Source organism: Apium graveolens, chromosome 9, assembly GCF_009905375.1.
Source record: "Apium graveolens cultivar Ventura chromosome 9, ASM990537v1, whole genome shotgun sequence".
NCBI lineage: Eukaryota > Viridiplantae > Streptophyta > Magnoliopsida > Apiales > Apiaceae > Apium > Apium graveolens.
The window spans coordinates 256,619,430-256,638,691 of NC_133655.1; the positions used below are offsets into that span (position 1 = coordinate 256,619,430).

The 19,262-nt window shown below is 31.9% G+C and overlaps 1 protein-coding gene across 4 annotated transcripts; it reads left to right on the forward strand.

The window, feature by feature from the left end:
* Positions 1-1,090: 1,090 nt before the first annotated feature.
* On the forward strand, positions 1,091-17,995 carry LOC141683330 (methylcrotonoyl-CoA carboxylase subunit alpha, mitochondrial). 4 transcript variants are annotated; one of them, XR_012560236.1, is made up of 17 exons: positions 1,098-1,631; positions 3,362-3,483; positions 4,031-4,178; positions 4,680-4,817; positions 5,069-5,164; positions 5,255-5,314; positions 6,132-6,224; positions 6,328-6,439; positions 10,458-10,562; positions 10,717-10,853; positions 11,294-11,528; positions 11,615-11,772; positions 15,793-15,909; positions 16,162-16,404; positions 16,525-16,620; positions 17,477-17,573; positions 17,682-17,995. XR_012560236.1 is itself a non-coding variant. In XM_074488026.1 (17 exons), the coding sequence occupies exons 3-17, from the start codon at positions 3,434-3,436 to the stop codon at positions 17,483-17,485; spliced, it is 1,797 nt and encodes a 598-aa protein (XP_074344127.1). In that variant the 5' UTR covers positions 1,494-1,631; positions 2,696-2,781; positions 3,362-3,433; the 3' UTR covers positions 17,486-17,995. The 4 variants fall into 4 exon arrangements, 3 of the variants coding, with proteins under 3 accessions (XP_074344126.1, XP_074344125.1, XP_074344127.1); XM_074488026.1 differs by adding an exon at positions 2,696-2,781 and having other exon boundaries at positions 1,494-1,631; positions 17,477-17,995; XM_074488024.1 differs by having other exon boundaries at positions 17,477-17,995.
* Positions 17,996-19,262: the final 1,267 nt, after the last annotated feature.

The following is a 19,262-nucleotide window of genomic DNA, read 5'->3' on the forward strand; positions in this document are numbered from 1 at the left end:
TTGACGGACCGAACCCTTAATACATTGCACCCGTACAAGTTCTCTTTTTCATTTAAGATATACATTGTTTCAATTATTTTTTTTAAAAAAAAATATGATGCGGCATTCTTAATTGAAAACTATATTTTTATTACATATATTATTAACTTTTATTAGTACGGTTTTTAAATGATTAATTCAATTTTTAACCGAAAAGACTAGCACCTATTTTTCATCAATTATTATAGAAAACAATTTTAGTTCAATTTCCTTTTCTTTTGCTAAAATTTTTTAACCCTATTTCACGTGTCCATTAACTCATTTTCCATCCAATTTTGATTGTACATCATAAAAATATTCTAAAAATAACAAAAAAATAATACAAGTCGTGTATTTGTGTCGTGCTTTCGTGTGAGTACTTTACACGCATTTCATGTATTTCAAATGAGATAACTCAAAAACGTGTGATCACTAATAACATCTATCTAAAAAAATATATAGTAATAGTCTTACATTAATTCACGTAATCTTGGTGCCACATAATATGCATCATCTTCATTCAAATCCATGTCTAATTTATTCTTACTTGACAAAATTCGAATTTAATCTTTTTTTAATTTAGAATTCATTAAATTTATCTTCATCTCAAATTAATATTTCACTTTTTCATTTAAATATGTTAATCAATCTAATTTTCTAGTCACAGTTTTTTAAATGATATAATATATTGCACAAAGTAAACTACAAAGTGAAAAAAGATATTTATTTCTCTAAAGATCAAATTTTTTATATGCATTATAGTTTTTTACAACATAATCCTAATGAACAAATTTCTATTACAAAATAATTAAAAAAAAATTAATATAAGAGATTAATGTTTCTCAGATGAGACTATCTCAAAATAGATACATATAATTTTTAGTATAAAATATTAACGACAGACCAGTTTTGTAAATGTACGTAACTTTCTATAATTATAATAATATCCTCCCATTTATATTTGAGAATTTTTTATCTTAGAAAATTTAGGTGAAGGTGAGGACATTATTTTCTTAATATAAATATAAATAAATACAAAGCTGGTTAGTATTCATTTCAACTGAATCTATGTTTGTACATTTCAAAATAATAAAACATTTAAAACCCAGCAAACACTTGCAAACTATCAGCACCCACAAAACAGAAACACTTCCTACACTTTGGTAAACATCCGCGGCAACTTTTCTTTGTATCTATAATTCTATATTTCTACGCATTCAAATTATCTGAATACATTGCTGGCAAAATAAAAAAAAAATTATCTGAATACATAAAAACTAATTATGTCACTACTCGTGGCAATTATACGCCGGAAACTCAACTGGAGCGCTAACCATTACAATTTTCCGGCGAGACTTTACTCTACTAAAAACACGCAAAATGAAAAGATAGAGAAGATATTGATCGCTAATCGAGGCGAAATCGCATGTAGAATCATGAGAACGGCGAAGAGATTAGGGATTCGAACTGTCGCTGTTTATAGCGACGCTGATAGAGATAGTTTACATGTTAAATCGGCTGATGAAGCGATTCGTATCGGTCCTGCTGCAGCTCGGTTGAGTTATCTTAAAGCTGATTCTATTATTGACGCTGCTCGCCGTACTGGCGCTCAGGTAGTTTCCTCTCTCTCTCTCTCTCTCTCTCTCTCTCTCTGTGTGTGTGTGTGTCTGTGTTTATTGTTAATTGAAGTTGCACTAGTTGTTGATTGTTATGTCACGTAACTTGTATGCATAGTTTTTGCGGTTACGAGCTTAAAATGAGAATTAAGAATTGGTAATTGAATCACGAGTTTTGACTATAAAAATCTCAAAGTTTACCTGATTCGTGATTAGGCAGTGAATCAGGAGTTTTGGCTATGAAAATCTCCGAGTTTGCTTAATTTATTATTAAGCGGCTGTCGTTTTAGCACATGCTTCTATATAGTATGCTTGTTATATTTTATGTTTAATTAAGATGTGATGTAGAATATACTGGTTTTCTAATGAAACTAATTAAATTTTTAAATGAAGTAGTTTAAGAATGTCTGTTTTGTTAATAGAAGTTAATATCCTGGTTGTTAAGTGTTAATTGAAGCTTGGTGTACTAGTGTCAACTATCTACCTTTTGTATGCATCTGCGGTTACTTTTTATATGCATCTTATATAGAGTATTATAATTGCTATATGTTTAATTAAGATTATAAGATTTGATATAGAATATGCTGGTTTATAAATGGAATTAAATTAATTTAGATTCAAAAATTGGAAGTAGTTAGTTATTGGGTTTGCTAAACTTAGAGTTTAACTGCTGACTTTCCTAAACAAATAGTTTGATCCTTAAGCTTACAGTAAGCACTGTTACAAGGTTGGTTGTTATGTAAAGGCATCCTTGAATTTTATGTTAGGGATATTGGTTCTGTTTCATTTATTTTTGACTTGGCCGCTGTTCAGTTACTGGCTTACTGCACCAATATATTTTTCTTTTTTTCAAAGGAGTGCTGTGGTTTGTATTCTTTACCAAGGGAATTTTAGAAGTATGTGTAACGCTATAAGCATTTTTTGTTAATTCTAACTGTCTTATGCAAGTAGCACAAAACTATTTATGTTGATCAATAATAATGAGGGTTGTAGGTCGTGCCTGGCACAATGTGCAAGTGCCTACTTGTTACTTTCCAGCTTACAGTTTTAAATTTTAACAGCCTCTATCTGAAAAATAAGGTTAAGATTGCGTACAACAGGACCTCCCACTGATGGCTGACGCATAACCAGGAGACTTGTGGACAAGGTTCCTATCTCTTTTATAGCAAACAGTCAGAAGCTTATTGTGTTTTGATTTGTTTTTCAACAATGACATAATTTGTACAGGTAGAGAAGTCAAAATCTAGTATGAAATTGCTTAAAACCATCTCCAAAAATTTAAAAGAATCTTGTATCCGAAGTATAAGTACAAAGGTATAGCTTTTCCGAGCACACATTTTACCTTCGATTGGTCAAAGTTATAATTTTTTCTAAACATATTAGTTTGAAAACTAATTTTAAACAATATAAAAGATGGGCTCATTAGTTGTTACTTGAGCTATCAGTCAAGTCATGCCAGCATCAGGATACTTTGTAAAAAGATGCATTTTTAGAAGACACTGAGTGTCATGTCAGATGATCATTTAAATACTGTATTTGTTACCTGAAAGGCAAGATTGAGGTTCTGGAATGTGATTAATTTTGTACTCTGACAAAGTGTATCATCATATTAATGCATATTATATGTGGGAACATTGCTGGAAGCTTATAGAGTTCGTAATGTTGCACTTTTACTAATTTGCACTTTTACTAATTTGCTTTAGAACGGACTCTCTTTTGGTAATTAGGCTATACATCCAGGCTATGGCTTCTTATCAGAAAGTTCTGCGTTTGCTCAACTTTGTGAAGACGAAGGTTTCATGTTTATTGGACCTCCTGCTTCTGCAATAAGAGACATGGGTGATAAAAGGTACAAATCTATGTGAGCCATCAATTCGATGGTTTATGGTCATGTCTATGTATCAAGGTCATCAAAATTATATTTTGCGTGAATAACTAGATCGGCAAGTGATCCCCTACTTCTGGAGAACATGAAAGTATACATGGTTTGTTTGGACTTTATTTTGGAAAAAGGGTCACAAACACAAACACTTTATAATTATAACAGTTTGCCCTAATATGACCTGGAGAACATGATCTTATATATCTTGAGCAAATAGATCTTACTCTGCATTAGATGAAAGTACGAACCTTAAAAGTCTTTTGGCCAAACAACCATGCAGTGTTCTCTTTGTTCAGTATTTGTGTATGGATGATACTCTTCCGTATAAAGCATAACGTTTAGACATACAATCACTTGTATATGCTTATATATCCTTTTTCAAGCATGAGAAGCGGAGGTAGATGGTAGTTGCAGGCTTTTCTGTGTTTCTTCTTCCATTATTGTTGCAGAAACTGGAGATTACCGCTGAATGAAATATGTTTCCCACACTTATATTGTTTTTTTTCTCCAACAGTGCTTCAAAGAGAATAATGGGTGCAGCAGGGGTACCACTTGTGCCTGGATATCACGGGGAGGAACAAGATATTGAACTTATGAAATCAGAAGCAGACAAGATTGGCTACCCTATTTTGATAAAGCCAACACATGGTGGAGGAGGCAAGGTGTGTAATTTAAATTATTAATTGACATCTTCTTGAATTGTTTCTTGATTCTTCAGTACTCGATTCCTTTTTGATCTTAAATGATTCACTTGTACTCTCCTTGTCTCTCAATGGTGGATGGCTTGGTCATATATAGCAAAAACAAAAAAGATTAAAGAATAAAAAAAATCTGGGATATCACTTCATCAAACATTTGAACTTTCGTAATCTTGTACTCATTTTCGAATAAGCAAATAAGTTTGTTCTAACTTCGAAATTCCATTTTAAAATTCGAATCAGGATTAGTTCAGCATTAAGTGTCTAATTTACTTTTATATGTTATAAATTTTATGTAGGAATTTTTTCCCAATATGAAAAAAAATAAAATTATCCCGTGTGTGAGATTAAAACAAGTTATTTCACAAAAACTTAAGTGGTAGCCTGTTTGTTAAATTTTCAAGACTCCTTGAGTTTGGAAAAGTTCTTAAGACATGGGCCACGTGTTTTTGCTCTCACTCTCAGGGTATGAGGATTGTTGCAAGTCCAACTGAGTTTGTCGACTCATTCTTAGGTGCACAACGCGAGGCTGCTGCTTCATTTGGTGTTAATACAATCTTGCTGGAGAAATACATTACAAAACCAAGGCATATTGAAGTCCAGGTTTCCTGTTTAATTCTTTTCTCCTTGTCCTTGTAACTGCATACTTATTCTTAATCAATGGATCTGCAAGTTTCATCTTATCCTGGAAAATCAATTTTTTTGGAACTTCAATTGGTCTGCTTGACTGATAAAATCCAAAATCTACTCACCAGTTTTACTTAATCCGGAAGCATGTTAAAAATTGATACATGTTTTTTTACCAATATTGTGGTGCAAGAATAAATATCTGTGGCTGTGCTTTTACATATTAGGTGTTTGGGGACAAACACGGTAACGTTGTGCACTTGAATGAGAGGGACTGTAGCGTGCAGAGAAGACACCAGAAGATAATTGAAGAAGCCCCAGCTGTAATGCTTTATAATATTATCTCTCAATTTTTTTTTATTTTTTGATACAGATTTTTAATTTGTAACAAACTCAAATAAATACTGATGCAGCCAAATATCATCAGTGACTTCCGCTCTGAACTCGGGGAAGCTGCGGTGTCTGCAGCCAAGGTGATGCATTAAAAGCTTATGAGATATGGCTGTGATATTCAATGTATCAATGACCAAGTTAATTTTTATGGAATCTAAATGCTTGGTATTATTTATCTAATATAGCTAATATTTAACTTTTAATGAAAAAATTACACTGTCAAAAGATAAATGATAATGGACATCATTATCTGGAAACTCTATTATCCTATAAGATGAGATTTTTTTTGATAATAATAGCAGCGATGCTTCGATTTGCCACAATCATCATCGTCAATATATTGGTCGCTTCCCTTAAAAATAAAACAGAAGATAAACATTAGTTAATATTATTTTAAGGCAACAGTATCAGCTCTAAAACTTTCAATGTAGTTGTCTTTATTAAAGTTGCAAAATCTGCTTAAGATTTAGCCTTTTAATCAACAAACCAGTTATTATAAAGATTTGAGCTTGTCTCCCTTGTGAATTTGTAATGCGCTGTCAGACCTCAATGAGCTTTTTGTTATAAAGTAAAATAATAGCAAGTAGTAGAATTATATATGTAACATTGTTGAACATATGCCTTCGATAAAAAAACAGTTACGATCCAAGAATATATGCTTCCGTGTCTTTATGTACTCGAGCAAAATCACAATATTGAAGTGTTGTTACCAAATTCAGATCATTAAATTACATAATAAATATTGCTATTATATTTGTATAGAATATGCACTATTTGTGGTTTCATATCTAGATGCCGCTCTAACTTGTTTCTGTCATATATACCTTATATTGATAGTTTCTCAAAGACGGTTTCAAATTTTTGACCAAAGGGACTGCTCTTCTTGTTTTCCAATAGGCAGTTGGTTATTATAATGCTGGGACTGTTGAGTTCATTGTTGATACTGTCACAGGAAAGTTTTATTTCATGGAAATGAATACAAGGCTTCAGGTGCAACAATCACCCTTAAATCTCCTCATTTATTTCAGGTGATCGATTTTCTTTTAGAAAGTAAGTTCACATGTAATAATTATTTTTTTCTGTACCGTCGAAGGTTGAGCATCCTGTTACTGAGATGATTGTTGGTCAAGATCTCGTAGAGTGGCAGATTCGTATTGCAAATGGAGAACATCTTCCTATGAGTCAGTCTCAGGTGCCCTTGTTAGGTATAGTTTCGCTGTGCTGACTTTTTACACGTGTGCTTCTTTTTACAATTTTCTTCTCATTGCTTCAATTGGAACAAATTTATTTTCCTGTTGATTGTTGGTTAGTAAAAAGACGAAATTGTTTATGGTATATGGTCGAAATAGATTCATGTATTAGTAAGTTAGCTTTTCTATTTACTACTAGAATGCTGCATAGTGCATATTGAAAGTAAATTGATGAATCTGTACTTGGTAAGCTACCATGTAATGTAGGTATAGACTTTGTAATGAACTAGGTATAGACTATATAATATAACTCAAGTCTATTAAAATACTTGAACTCAGAATACTACTAATTGAAGAACACAACGGTTTGTGAATGTAAATTACACTGATGGACTTTCGAGAGGTCCTCTCTCCCAACCGAGGATAAGACTACTCAATCATCATAATCCATAACCCTAATTTTTTCCCTCTTCCTCTTCTTATCCGTTCCTTGTAGACTTTGTCATTTTTGTCCCTTACTTTTTCTGTGAACTTCCTTCTTTACCCTTATGTGCTGAAATTAAGTACCTGCCTGCTTTTTCCTTTCCTGGTATAGTATTCATTAGATTACCATGATGAAATATTCATTACATTACCAGGGGCCATCTTTCTATTAAGAGATTGGCCCCAAGTTTCACCTTGTCCTCGAGGTGGAAGTCCGGAAACCTTGTATTTCTTTCGGTGTCCGGCCCTTGATATCCAGAACCAACTTCGCCACAAAAACAATTGTTAATCCAGGTTCCAAATCAGTTGACTACAGTCACAAGACTACCAGCTAAATTATTAATGTTCATTAGAAATATCTCTGACATTATAACCCATGGAATTCCTCCCATGCTGACTGAAAATGATCCCTTAGGTGAGAGATGTGTAAGTTGTTGATACTGTGCCAGATAGTAGTCAAATGTAGGTGATGCATTTCCATAATAACTCTTCTTCCCGTTCACAAGAAAGGCAATCAACCCACCAATTATGTATATTGGCAAAGAAACAAACAAAGTCTTTTTCTCTGCAACCGAAATGCCTTGCTTATTACTCTCACCTGACTGTCGTGCATTCCAGACTATTTGAAGGAGACGAAATTGCAAAAGAAAGGCTGCCATTGGAATAACTCTTAGAATCACCTCATTCACTTCAAGCCATCCGGAACTACTTAACATTATTTTTTCTATATTTTGCTTTGACGTGAACATTGTGACCTCTAAATCAATCCTCCATATGGAACGTTGTTTCCTTATTCTCTTCATGCTACCCTTGATAAAACCTCCATTAGAACACTTTGTCCCATTGAAATGCAAATTCAGTACAATATCACAAACACGCGAATGATTAAACCCTATACTTATAAAGCCAACCATGTAAAGACATCCTGTTTTAGGATCATAAACTCCTTCAAGAGAGATATCCAACCTGCCATTCAAATTTAATGATGCATTCGGTGATGAATAGCCAGCTCCTAGTTTGAAATCACTCATTGAGTAAAAACTTAAATTGTAACTGACATTCACTGGAATATTATTTAAAACAGAATCTTCAAACTCAACTTCTAATTCTACGATACCTCCATAACCTCCTCATCTTGAGCTCGACGTGTACACATGAGAATGAGCATACGGTCTATTTCCTATGAATAAGGGTTCTGCATAACCCCAACTAAAATATTTTACAGATTTGCCAAACCTCATATCATAAGACTGCACACTTGGGTATTTCTCCCTGTTTTTAACTGTCTTCTTTGGGCATAGGTTACTGGCTTTCTCTGTTCCAGTGTATTCATACTATAAACCAGGAAGATATAGGTAGTTGGGCATTAGTTGTGGCACTTGTAATTGGGTTAAATCCTTAAGGTAAAAGTCTGGGAATTGTGCTGCAATAGACATGGCGTCCTCCCACGTTGCCTCAAAAAATAGTAGTCCCTTCCACTTAATTAGTTCAACTGTTTGAAGATTAACATGCCTCTCAAGCTTAGTTCTAGTCGCTAAGTCCAACTCTGGTCCTTTTTCTTTCGGTAGCTTATAATACATCATTTTACCTGCACCATCACAACCTACTAGATTCCTATGAAACTTGTTGTCAAACAGCTCGCATCCTCTCTTAGTACCAAGTGTAATTACTAGCCCAAGTTGAGTCGACCTTATTCTTAACCTGTAATTCATCAATTTTCGTTGCTTCATACACCATTCCTCTTTTAAGCTGAAAAAACTCCGATTCAGAAATTTTAATGTTATCAGGCCACTTACTTTCACTCCAGTTACTCATTTCCTTATATCTTCCTTCCAAATGATACTTACCATATTCATTCTCATGAAACCTCTAAACTGGAATCGATTTATACCCGGTAAAAGGATATACAAAATCTCTATTGATACTTTTTTCACTTGACTCAACAGTGAAAATAATAAAATCAGTTTGGGAACTTAAATCAAAAACTTCAGGGGCATATTTTGCAGGTGTTAACACTTGTAATTGTTCTAAATCCTCTCTATCATCATCAACTATTTTCTCAACTCTACCCAGTTTATCAACAACTAAAGCATGAGTAGGAGTATCCGAATATTGACTTACCTGATTTGAGGGCTGAGAATCCTCTTCACTAGCTTTATAAGCCTTCTTAACCATTTCCGAAAGCGAATGATGCATCGCTTTCACTGCTATATCTACCGCCTTAGACACCATCTCCGAAATTTCCCTCTCCAGATTTATGAACTTCCCTTCAAACTGTTCCACCCTTTGAGTCGCCGTCTGCGGCCCCATCTCCGATCTATGCTCTGATACCACTTGTAATCAACTAGGTATAGACTATATAGAATAACTCAAGTCTATTAAAATACTTGAACTCAGAATACTACTAATTGAAGAAGAACACAACGGTTTGTGAATGTAAATTACAGTGATGGACTTTCGAGAGATCCTCTCTCTCCCAACCTAAGATAAGACTACTCAATTATCAAAATCCATAACCCTAATTTTTTCCCTCTTCCTCTTCTTATTCGTTCCTTGTAGACTTTGTCATTTTTGTCCCTTACTTTTTCTGTGAACTTCCTTCTTTACCCTTATGTGCTGAAATTAAGTACCTGCCTGCTCTTTCCTTTCCTGGTATAGTATTCATTAGATTACCATGATGAAATATTCATTACATACCACAACTATGTAATTGCTCCTTTGGGACTAAATGCCTTTTTTCTTGTAGAGGACCCGGCCTGAATAAGAAGTTACAATAAAGCAACCACCCCATCTAGCTCCAAATTTGACCCTGCACATCACCAGTTTAACAAAACCGAACCCTTCTCAATTGTCACATACTAAGCTGTCTTTAGATCGGAGTCCACCACAAGAATGTGCAGGATATAGAACCTTCACTTTTTGAAATCATTATTTACCATTATACCTAGACGGTGTTCTTTTTCAATATTGATTTTTCAAACCATGTCCAAGGACGAAAGTAGCATGAAGTCATAACATACTTAGCTCTTTTAGAAAGTTATGGATAAGATATCGTAGAAATTTGGGAAGAAATATAAGCCTAATATGCACTTCACTTGAACCAATTATGTTTGTTGGGTCAAGTTTAATGAGAATATTAGATAAATTCTAAGAGTCGGTCTCTGGGTTTGAAATTTTTGCAGAAAATAAGGCTACAAATTGTGAGGTGCAAGATTAGTATGTAATGAATTTTTTTGTTTCCGTCTTTTTTAGGTCAATTGTATTCAATCCTTATTGTTGCTTATTTCATGTAATTAATCAATTTGTTGTTTCGAGATCTTTTTTTTAAGCTCATATTATATTTCCACGTAGCTCCATGTACTCTACGTGATGCACACACATTTGTTGAAGCACTTCTACGCTTGTAATTTTACAGATGTCTAAATTGTTTAAACTTTTGACATATAAAAGTGGCATATGTATTTTTAAGGTGAGCATTATGCTTCTACTATTACTCTGTTAGTTTACAATCCTTGTCAACAGAGTATAATTTTTTTTTTAATTTGATCAGGTCATGCTTTTGAAGCCCGAATATATGCTGAAAATGTTCCAAAAGGATTTCTTCCAGCAACTGGTGTTCTCCACCATTATCGTCCTGTTCCTGAGTCATCAACAGGTGTGTTACTTCATACTTGACAGTTACTGTAGTAAATGTAGGGGTTAATACTTTATTTGATAATAACAAGGATAGTATGTTTCTTAATTTCATAATTCGGTGTGTTATTAGTTTGTGTTAGGTCGTTAGACTTTCTTGACAATCTATTTTGCAGTTAGGGTTGAGACTGGGGTTGAACAAGGAGATGATGTGAGCATGCATTATGATCCCATGATTGCTAAGCTTGTTGTTTGGGCAGAAAATCGTTCTGCAGCATTAGTTAAACTGAAAGATTGCTTATTTAAGTTTCAGGTATGACGTGAACTAAGAATAAATTTACAATTTATTGCAACAGTCTTTGGGTCTTTGCTAAATGTTTCACTTATACCCAAGGTGTCATGATCATTTGTTTGGTAAATCTCTTCATCGATATTTTTGCACACATCTTTTCTTGTGCTTTGATCTTCAGAGGTTTGTGTCATGAACTTAGGTTATAGCCACAAAGAATCAAAAGTGCAATATGTTGTAGGTTACTGGGGTTCTAATTTATTACATGTTATGTTTCTTTTTGTGATATTATGCGGATATCAATCTGCTATTGTATATGATATAAGTCTTGGATTAAGGTTGTAGTGGTAAACATGCATTAGTAGCAGCTGACTGCTGACCATTTCCAAGCTTTAGTGACCATGTGGTTTTACTTATATTATCTAAGCAGGGTTTTGCCAACGTAGATTTCATTAATTTTGCAGGTTGCTGGCTTGCCCACCAACATAGATTTTATATTGAAACTTGCTAATCACGAGGCATTCAAAAACGGGGATGTTGAAACACATTTTATTGAGCATTTTAGGGATGACTTGTTTGTCGATCCAAGTCATCTGGAATTAGCCAAAGAGGCATATGATGCTGCAAAAACCAGTGCAATTCTGGTAGCTGCTTGCTTTTGTGAAAAGGAACATGTATCTTTAAGGAAAAGTTCTCCTGGTAAAGACTAGGAACCCGGTCTCTTTCAAGATATGTAACTACTGCATGGCACAGTTTTGTTAATTTTTATTCATAACCATTCACAGGTGGCCTCTCCATGTGGTATTCTTATCCTCCTTTCAGAGTTCATCATAATGCTACACGTACATTTGAACTTGAGTGGGAGAATGAAATATTTGACAGTGATTTAAAGGTTTTGACACTTTCTATCAATTATCAGCAAAATGGAAAGTATCTTATTAAGGTATGTAGTATTAAATGGAAGTATATATCTATTAATTTGATATAAATATGCATTTCACATTTTGTGTATATATGTTTTCTTGGTTGTAACATTTAGTTATTATGCTCGAGGCCGAGGACCTTTGCTGCCACCCGCTTTCTCCCTTATCCTTCCGTGAAAAAACTTGAAAAATAACATGTGCGAAACAAGGTGGAGACATATTTTATTTTTATATAAAATAATTCTTTGAATGTATTATAATTTTATATTAAATTATAAATTATCAGATTTACCTTGATTATATGGGTTGTGATTTAGTTTTTATGGTTTTAGAAATTTTACTAATATAGTAAAATTATTTGTTAAATTATAAATATATAGGTGATAATTGAAATTTGTTATGCGGTGTTCTACCTAATCATAAGAATTTTACATTTGTTTAGGTTAACAATGGTTTTGGGAATTATGATTTTTGTTGTAATGGGATTAAAATTCTAATTAGTTAAGTTGTATATTTTAAATAATAAAATTATAACTAAATGTGTATTATTCAAAGATTGGTACGACCTCATTTTATCAACCACCAAAAAGAGTTTTGTTTTTTACTCCTAGAAAATATTAATGAATAAAAGGGATAAATATTGAAATATAAAGTTAGATTAGGTATATAATATTAATAAGATTAAGTGAATGTATCATAATGGATTTAAACTTTAATAAAATTTAGTTAAATCACGTTTTTATTAATGTTTTAGTTTATAAATTATGATTATGTAGGTGAAACAAATTTTGGGGTGCACAAAGGGTTTGCGCTTTTTGCTTTTATTTTGCTAAATGGGTTTGCACCTTTAGTAATGAGTATATAAGAAAGAGAAGAAAAGAGCTGAGATTAATCAATCAATCTGATCTAAACATTAAACTTGTGTCATGTTAAATGACACTTCAACTTTTATTAACAAATACTAGAAGTCAATTAACTTTAGTTTACAAGTCATGTCATGAGAATAGCACTTCGCATTTCGCTCTTTACATATCGATTCAGAACTGGATTGAATTAACTTTAAAATTTTTGGGTTTCCGTAATATTATTTTTATATTAATCTTGATTACTTTATATATATTTACCATTATCTCACAAGTTAAATTCTCATTTAAATGTTAAATTCTTTTGAAAGATTATTTTTTTCTTATTACATAAATCGGTATAATAATAAATATCCTATTAAAACTAAACTACATTTATACTATAATTACTACAATAATAAATATATTAATTTAATAAATTCTAACATAAAATTGTAGCCGTCGAAGTTACGATATCGAATTATTAATTGTTTCCAAAAAAACGAAACTAAACTTTCTTCATCATATTCCCATGTACAAAATTATATCCTTGTTATATAATATGCACATAATATGCACAAGGAGGATCTCATCCAAATTTTTGGTAGTCATGGTCCATGATGACCAATGTGATAAGTACAGTTAGATCTTTAAACAAATAGATTATAGCCGTTGGATCTAAAACAAATGAATATTCTATAACCAACGATAAATATGTATTCTAAATTGAATATAATATCATGCCTTTTATCTCTCTCTCCAAAAAATATTATACATTTTCAATGATCAAAAAGTAGTAATGATTGAAAGAGAATAGATATATTGTCTAAATGTCTGAAGATATATTTATATGTCTCTCGGTTAGATAATAAACTTTCTTGAAAGAAAGAATTCCCTAAAGCGCTTATTGTATCTCAATACAATTCATCTACGTGTATGTAGACCTGACAAAAAAATCAAAAAGCGGTAGATATCCTAAATTGAATAGAATAATAATGCAAAATTCATAACAATTTTTGTCTTCATTTTCTGGATAATATTTGTTGGACAAAATTCTTAAATCATCACTGAATTAAACATTACTTCATGAGTTTCGCGTGAGCTGTAAAATCGTGAAAATCTGATTTATAAAATTCAAGATAGAGCCAAAGTAAAATTAAACAAAACTCGGTAATTTTTTTTATTTGTTTAAACTTTAATTTGATTCTTTTTTAACTATTTCAAATTAATAAACATTTGTTGAACAAAAAATTCTTGCATTACACGTCGAAAATTAAAAATTTGGTAGTCATTCGATCAGGTACGTACTTGGTTTTATATAATACACGAATTACTTTTGTATCTATGTTATTCATGCTACTTTTTTCAAAATCTCAATAGAGATAGTTCGTTCGTCGGTTTAATGGCCTTAAAATAAGACAACATAATATACACTATTCATCCCGGCTAAAACAAATTATACTATTGGCCAAGGTTAAAATAATTTTTTTTTATTATCCTAGGTAACCCGCAGCCGCTACGCTTCGGGTACGCACTGGGTGAACCTAAAGAAAACTAACTATTATTTGTTGGATTTTGTTGGTATAATGAATTTCGGGCTAAAACAAAATAGTAAATGTTATTGATTCGGCTAAAAAAATTATATTATTGAACCTGTAATTTGTCGATCGGTATAGTAGCGTCGGGCTTAAACAAAATAATATATACTATTTATCCGGGTAAGAATTTATAAATTGATCCATGGGAAAATAAAATTAAAATCAAATATAATATTTACTATTTATTTGAGTTAAACAAAAGTATACCATTAATCCGGCTTTAAACAAAATTAAAATCAAAATTAATATAACTAGTTGGATTTGGTGAGTATAATAGGTCTCGGAATAAATGAAAAATTAAAATCAAATTAAAGATGATTCATTTACTATTGACCCGGGCCCAAATTTTTCTTTAAAATTAAGAAATAATTATCTTTAGTAAATACAAATAGATATATCAATAATACTATATCTTTCTATTAGTAATATTGTTATTTTTCAAACTTAAATACCTCTAAATAAAGATATCAAAACTATTTATATGTGTATATGTATAATTATTATCAAATCATATTATTTAAAAATTTTGAATGAACAAATTCCGCATCTCAAACATTCTAATTCAATTTTTATCTAAAAAAATTATATAATCTTAGAAAAAATCTGTGCACCGCACAAGTTTTAAGCTAGTTGATATTAAATGTTTATCATGGTATATGTATTTATTACTAATATAACAAAATAAGCACGCAAGCGGATGTCGTTTTCTTGTTTGTTTCTCGGGTTATGTGTCGTTTATCGTTTTTCAAGCAAAATGCTTAGGTCATGTTAATTTGTCCACCGATTTACTCTATTAAAAATATAGATATTTATCTAAATTAAAACTTTTCGAGAAATTATTTATACTATTTGGAGGAAATTGTATATATTAAAACTCGGGAGGGATGATTATGCAGGGTTATATATATTTGAAGACTATACTATTATAAGCAAAATACCATTTATTTGGTGGTTGTTGGTTAGTTGTTTGGTACGGTTTAGTAATAACAACCGTTAGATCCGAGTTCAGATAGATGAGAACCGTTGGATGCAAATATTAATAAATAAATTTTATATTAATATCTAAACTACTCCAGTAGTTCAGGGTTTGAATCTCTCCATCATCATTTTATAGTCAAACATTTATATTCTTTATTTTCTAAACTATTTCTTGGGTTCCAGGTTCGAGTCCCGTCAACAACATATTGTTTTAGAGTTTGTATTATCTATTTTCAACATACAATTTTATACAAGATCACGACTCAAAATGCCAAAAAACATATATTATTAATAACTTAATATCTTCTATTATTTATTTTCCAACTATTAAGAAAATATATATAATATTAAGATAAAACATATTATTAAAAATTATTCGTGTTTAAAAGTCTTCTGTGCATTGCAAGGGGGTATAAGCCAATATATATTTAAAGTATGGAGGGTAAATTCTTTTATTTAAAATAGGTGGGAGAGGGAAGACGGGTGAGTTATACTGATTAGATTGGAGGCATTTATGGGGGAATAAAACCCATCGAAACAGTAAATATGGGGTCGTCAACTAACACGCCTTGTTTGAGTTGCCAATTAAGAACCTCTTCTCTCTTAATGCTTTTATGTGCAGACTGGAGACAGCGGCTGCCCTGCTCAGGAGGTCCAAGTGGTGCACTTAGGTAATGATGATTATAGAACTGAAATTGGTGGCGCTTGCACTAACATCAGCTTAGGCACTTATTTCAAGGTAATGAAGTATGCAACCATACAAGTATTTACTATATATGACTGAGAAGGGATGCATATCTTATTTTTATGACCGAGGTATATGGTTTGTTCAACTGCTGCAATGATCGACCAATGTTATTTCTCATCAGACGATAAGACATACCATGTCAATTTATCAATCCATTCCTTTAAATTCCCCCCCCCCCCCAAATCCCTCCCTGTATATATTTATTTATTATTATTATTATTATTTTTAATTTTGTCCTTGCAGGATCAAAGTGAACACGTTCATATTTGGCATGGTTCACATCATCATCATTTTAGACGGAAAGTTCATCGTGTGCTATTGGATGATGACACAACCCAATGGAAGCCCACATCTGGCCCAGTATCCAATGAAGTAGGAGCTGTTGTGGCCCCCATGGCTGGTTTAGTAGTTAAAGTACTGGTCAACAATGGGATGAAGGTGGAGGAAGGGCAGCCTATATTAGTATTAGAAGCAATGAAGATGGAGGTATGTATCTAATCTACTGATCCTGCATCTGTTTTCTGTTATATAATGCTGTAATCGTAGAGGTTAAACTTTCTGCTCTAACTACAGAAAACATTTATATTTTTTCCATTTTTGTAATAGCATATAGTGAAGGCCCAGACTGCTGGGATTGTCACTGGGCTTCAAGTCACCGTCGGTCAACAGGTTTCTGATGGTTTTGTTCTCTTCGGTGTCAAGGTTAGTCATTTCAGTTGTGATGCTAGGGACTTTTACTAAAATTTACCTGTTAGTTATATGTTTTTATACATTTAGATGGTTAAACTTTAATTACATGTATTGCATCGATTGGCTGAACAGAATATTTCATGTGGAAATGTGAGAATACCATATGAGTAAGATGTCTGCGTTCTACCTGTCCTTGTATATACGTTTCGCTATGTGCCGCGCTGGAATAAACAAACAGAATTTGTAGTCAATTTACAACTCTCAAATTTGAGAACATTTTCAGATAGAAGTTTCGTGATAGAAATTTGAGAGCCTATTTTTACATTGTTAGTTGGTGTTGAATTTGTTGCAGTTAAGAAATTCAAATCAAGAATTTGAGGCAATCTCCATGGAGCATGCCTTAAAAGTTGTATATGTTAATAGAGTTATTTTAAGTAGATATTTGGGATTTTTTTCATAAATACCCAAGTTGCAGAAAATATTTGCAAAAATACGGATCAACCTGATATGCAACCGTTGCAACCTTACATGCAACCCGCGTCCGTATTTTTACAAATATTTTGCTAAAAATTGGTATTTTTGGTAAATTCCCTAGATATTTTGGGTTTAAATGCCATTGTTTATTTCACACCGAGAATCCCAATTAATTTTGTTAAATCATGTGATTGTGAATCCTAGTACTTAAGTTACATGTGTGTCATTTACTTAATTAATATCTAAAACAACTTTGCACGTTGCTAGATTCTATTAGTTTTAGACAACTTTTTCATGATCAGATTTATGTCAACTTTGAATTTTATAACTTGACAACTAGACTGCATCAACTATTTTTTGTTGAAGTGGTTATGAAACTGATCTGCATATGCAGGACGATTAAGATGGTGACACTGACATCATCCTGTCTTACAACAAACCTTAATTCTTACCTCGGTGGGCTCCAGCCTTATGTAAATGCTGTGGTAATGGTATGAAGAGTATCAGTTAAATGTCTTTGCTAGCAGGTTTAGCATTCCCCAGAATTGGTTCTGACGAAAGTTAGTCTCATTTTGGCTTTGGGTTCATTGTCTGTCCAGTTCAATGGTTTTTCTCGACAAAGAAGTGGATACAACATTGCTCCCTACATTATTTCTACAGGGAAGGTAAAGTATGACAATAACATAGCCAAGTGCCTTGTCCCGGTGTTACGTTTCTGTGGATATGGAAGACTCCCACTTCCTGCCCCTATGATTCCTACTAATCTATTGGAATATAAGTAATGGTATATAACATCTTTCGTTGTACTGTACTGTTATCGGGATTTGGCTTAGCATCTGCAGTTTTACTGATCTTGTGTAAATTGAATCTTAGTAAAGATTTAATTGTGTATATATGAATGACCATTTGTATCGATCAGATCAGTTCTGACCCGAACTAGTCTTACCTAAGCTGAAGTTCTGAATCATGGTTCGAGTATAGTTTTAATTTATAAAGGGAAATGTTATTTCCATACTTTTTAATTTTCAGAGAAAAAATGGCGAAAAGATAAAATCCCCCCATTTATGCACACATAAATAACTCTTTGAAAAAAACTGTCCCTGTCCTGAAAATAACAGTTTTCTTCATAAATTCCTAATAGATTTGGGGTCGGGTTCTTTTTTTGTTATTATAGAATTGAACCCGAAAATCAAACCAAGAAACGAACCTGATCTCTATAAGTAATCGGCGTCTAACAATTAGTAAATGTTCTGATTTATTTATTATTTTAAAATTTTAATTAGTAAAAAAATTTGGACGTATTGAATTTTTTTGGTATATATAATTTACAATATATAGACTTACATGAAACATATGAAACTCTATTTTCATATTCCTCAGTTTTAAAAATTACTAGCTTAAAACCCGTACGACTCACGGATCGCACAGATTTTTTTTAATATTATATATTGTTTTAAAAAATATATTGAATTCAATTTTGTTCATTTAAAAATTTAAATGATATGGCTTCATTGTAGACGCATATGTTCTTAATTTTTTTAGAACATTTAAACTTATTTAAGGTGATAGCATTGGTAAGGGGGAAATATTATTATAACAAAATTATTATTTTTTTGAGGGTAAAAAAAATGTCTCCATTATGTTGAGACCTTAAAAAAAAGCACGGTGATTACTTAATCGATTAACTATAGCTTTGTAATAGATATTTGAAAAAGACAATATTACTGATTGAACGATATAGTTTTATTTATAATTCTATGTGTATTTTAAAAAATATTTATGTTTAAAATTTGATTTTTTAGTTCAAGTCAATAGGATACGAATTATACTTAGTGTAATATTAATTTGATTTATCTCGGATCAGTGGTTTACATTATTTTATTTTAGCCAAATGCCCAAAACACCGACCAAATCAAACTAATTATTTTTAGTTTATTTTTAATTTTTTTAAAGTCTGGATCAATAAGATAATTTTATTTTGGATTGAATAATGAGGATATATGATTTTATTTTTGTTGTTCGAATTATATTTTTATTTTAGTTTTGTGTTAGTCTGAATCAATTGTATAATGTATTTTTTTATCCTGTATACGTAAAAATATATATATATATATATATATATATATATATATATTTAAGTTCATTAGTATAATTTTTTTAGAGGGATTGATAGTATTATT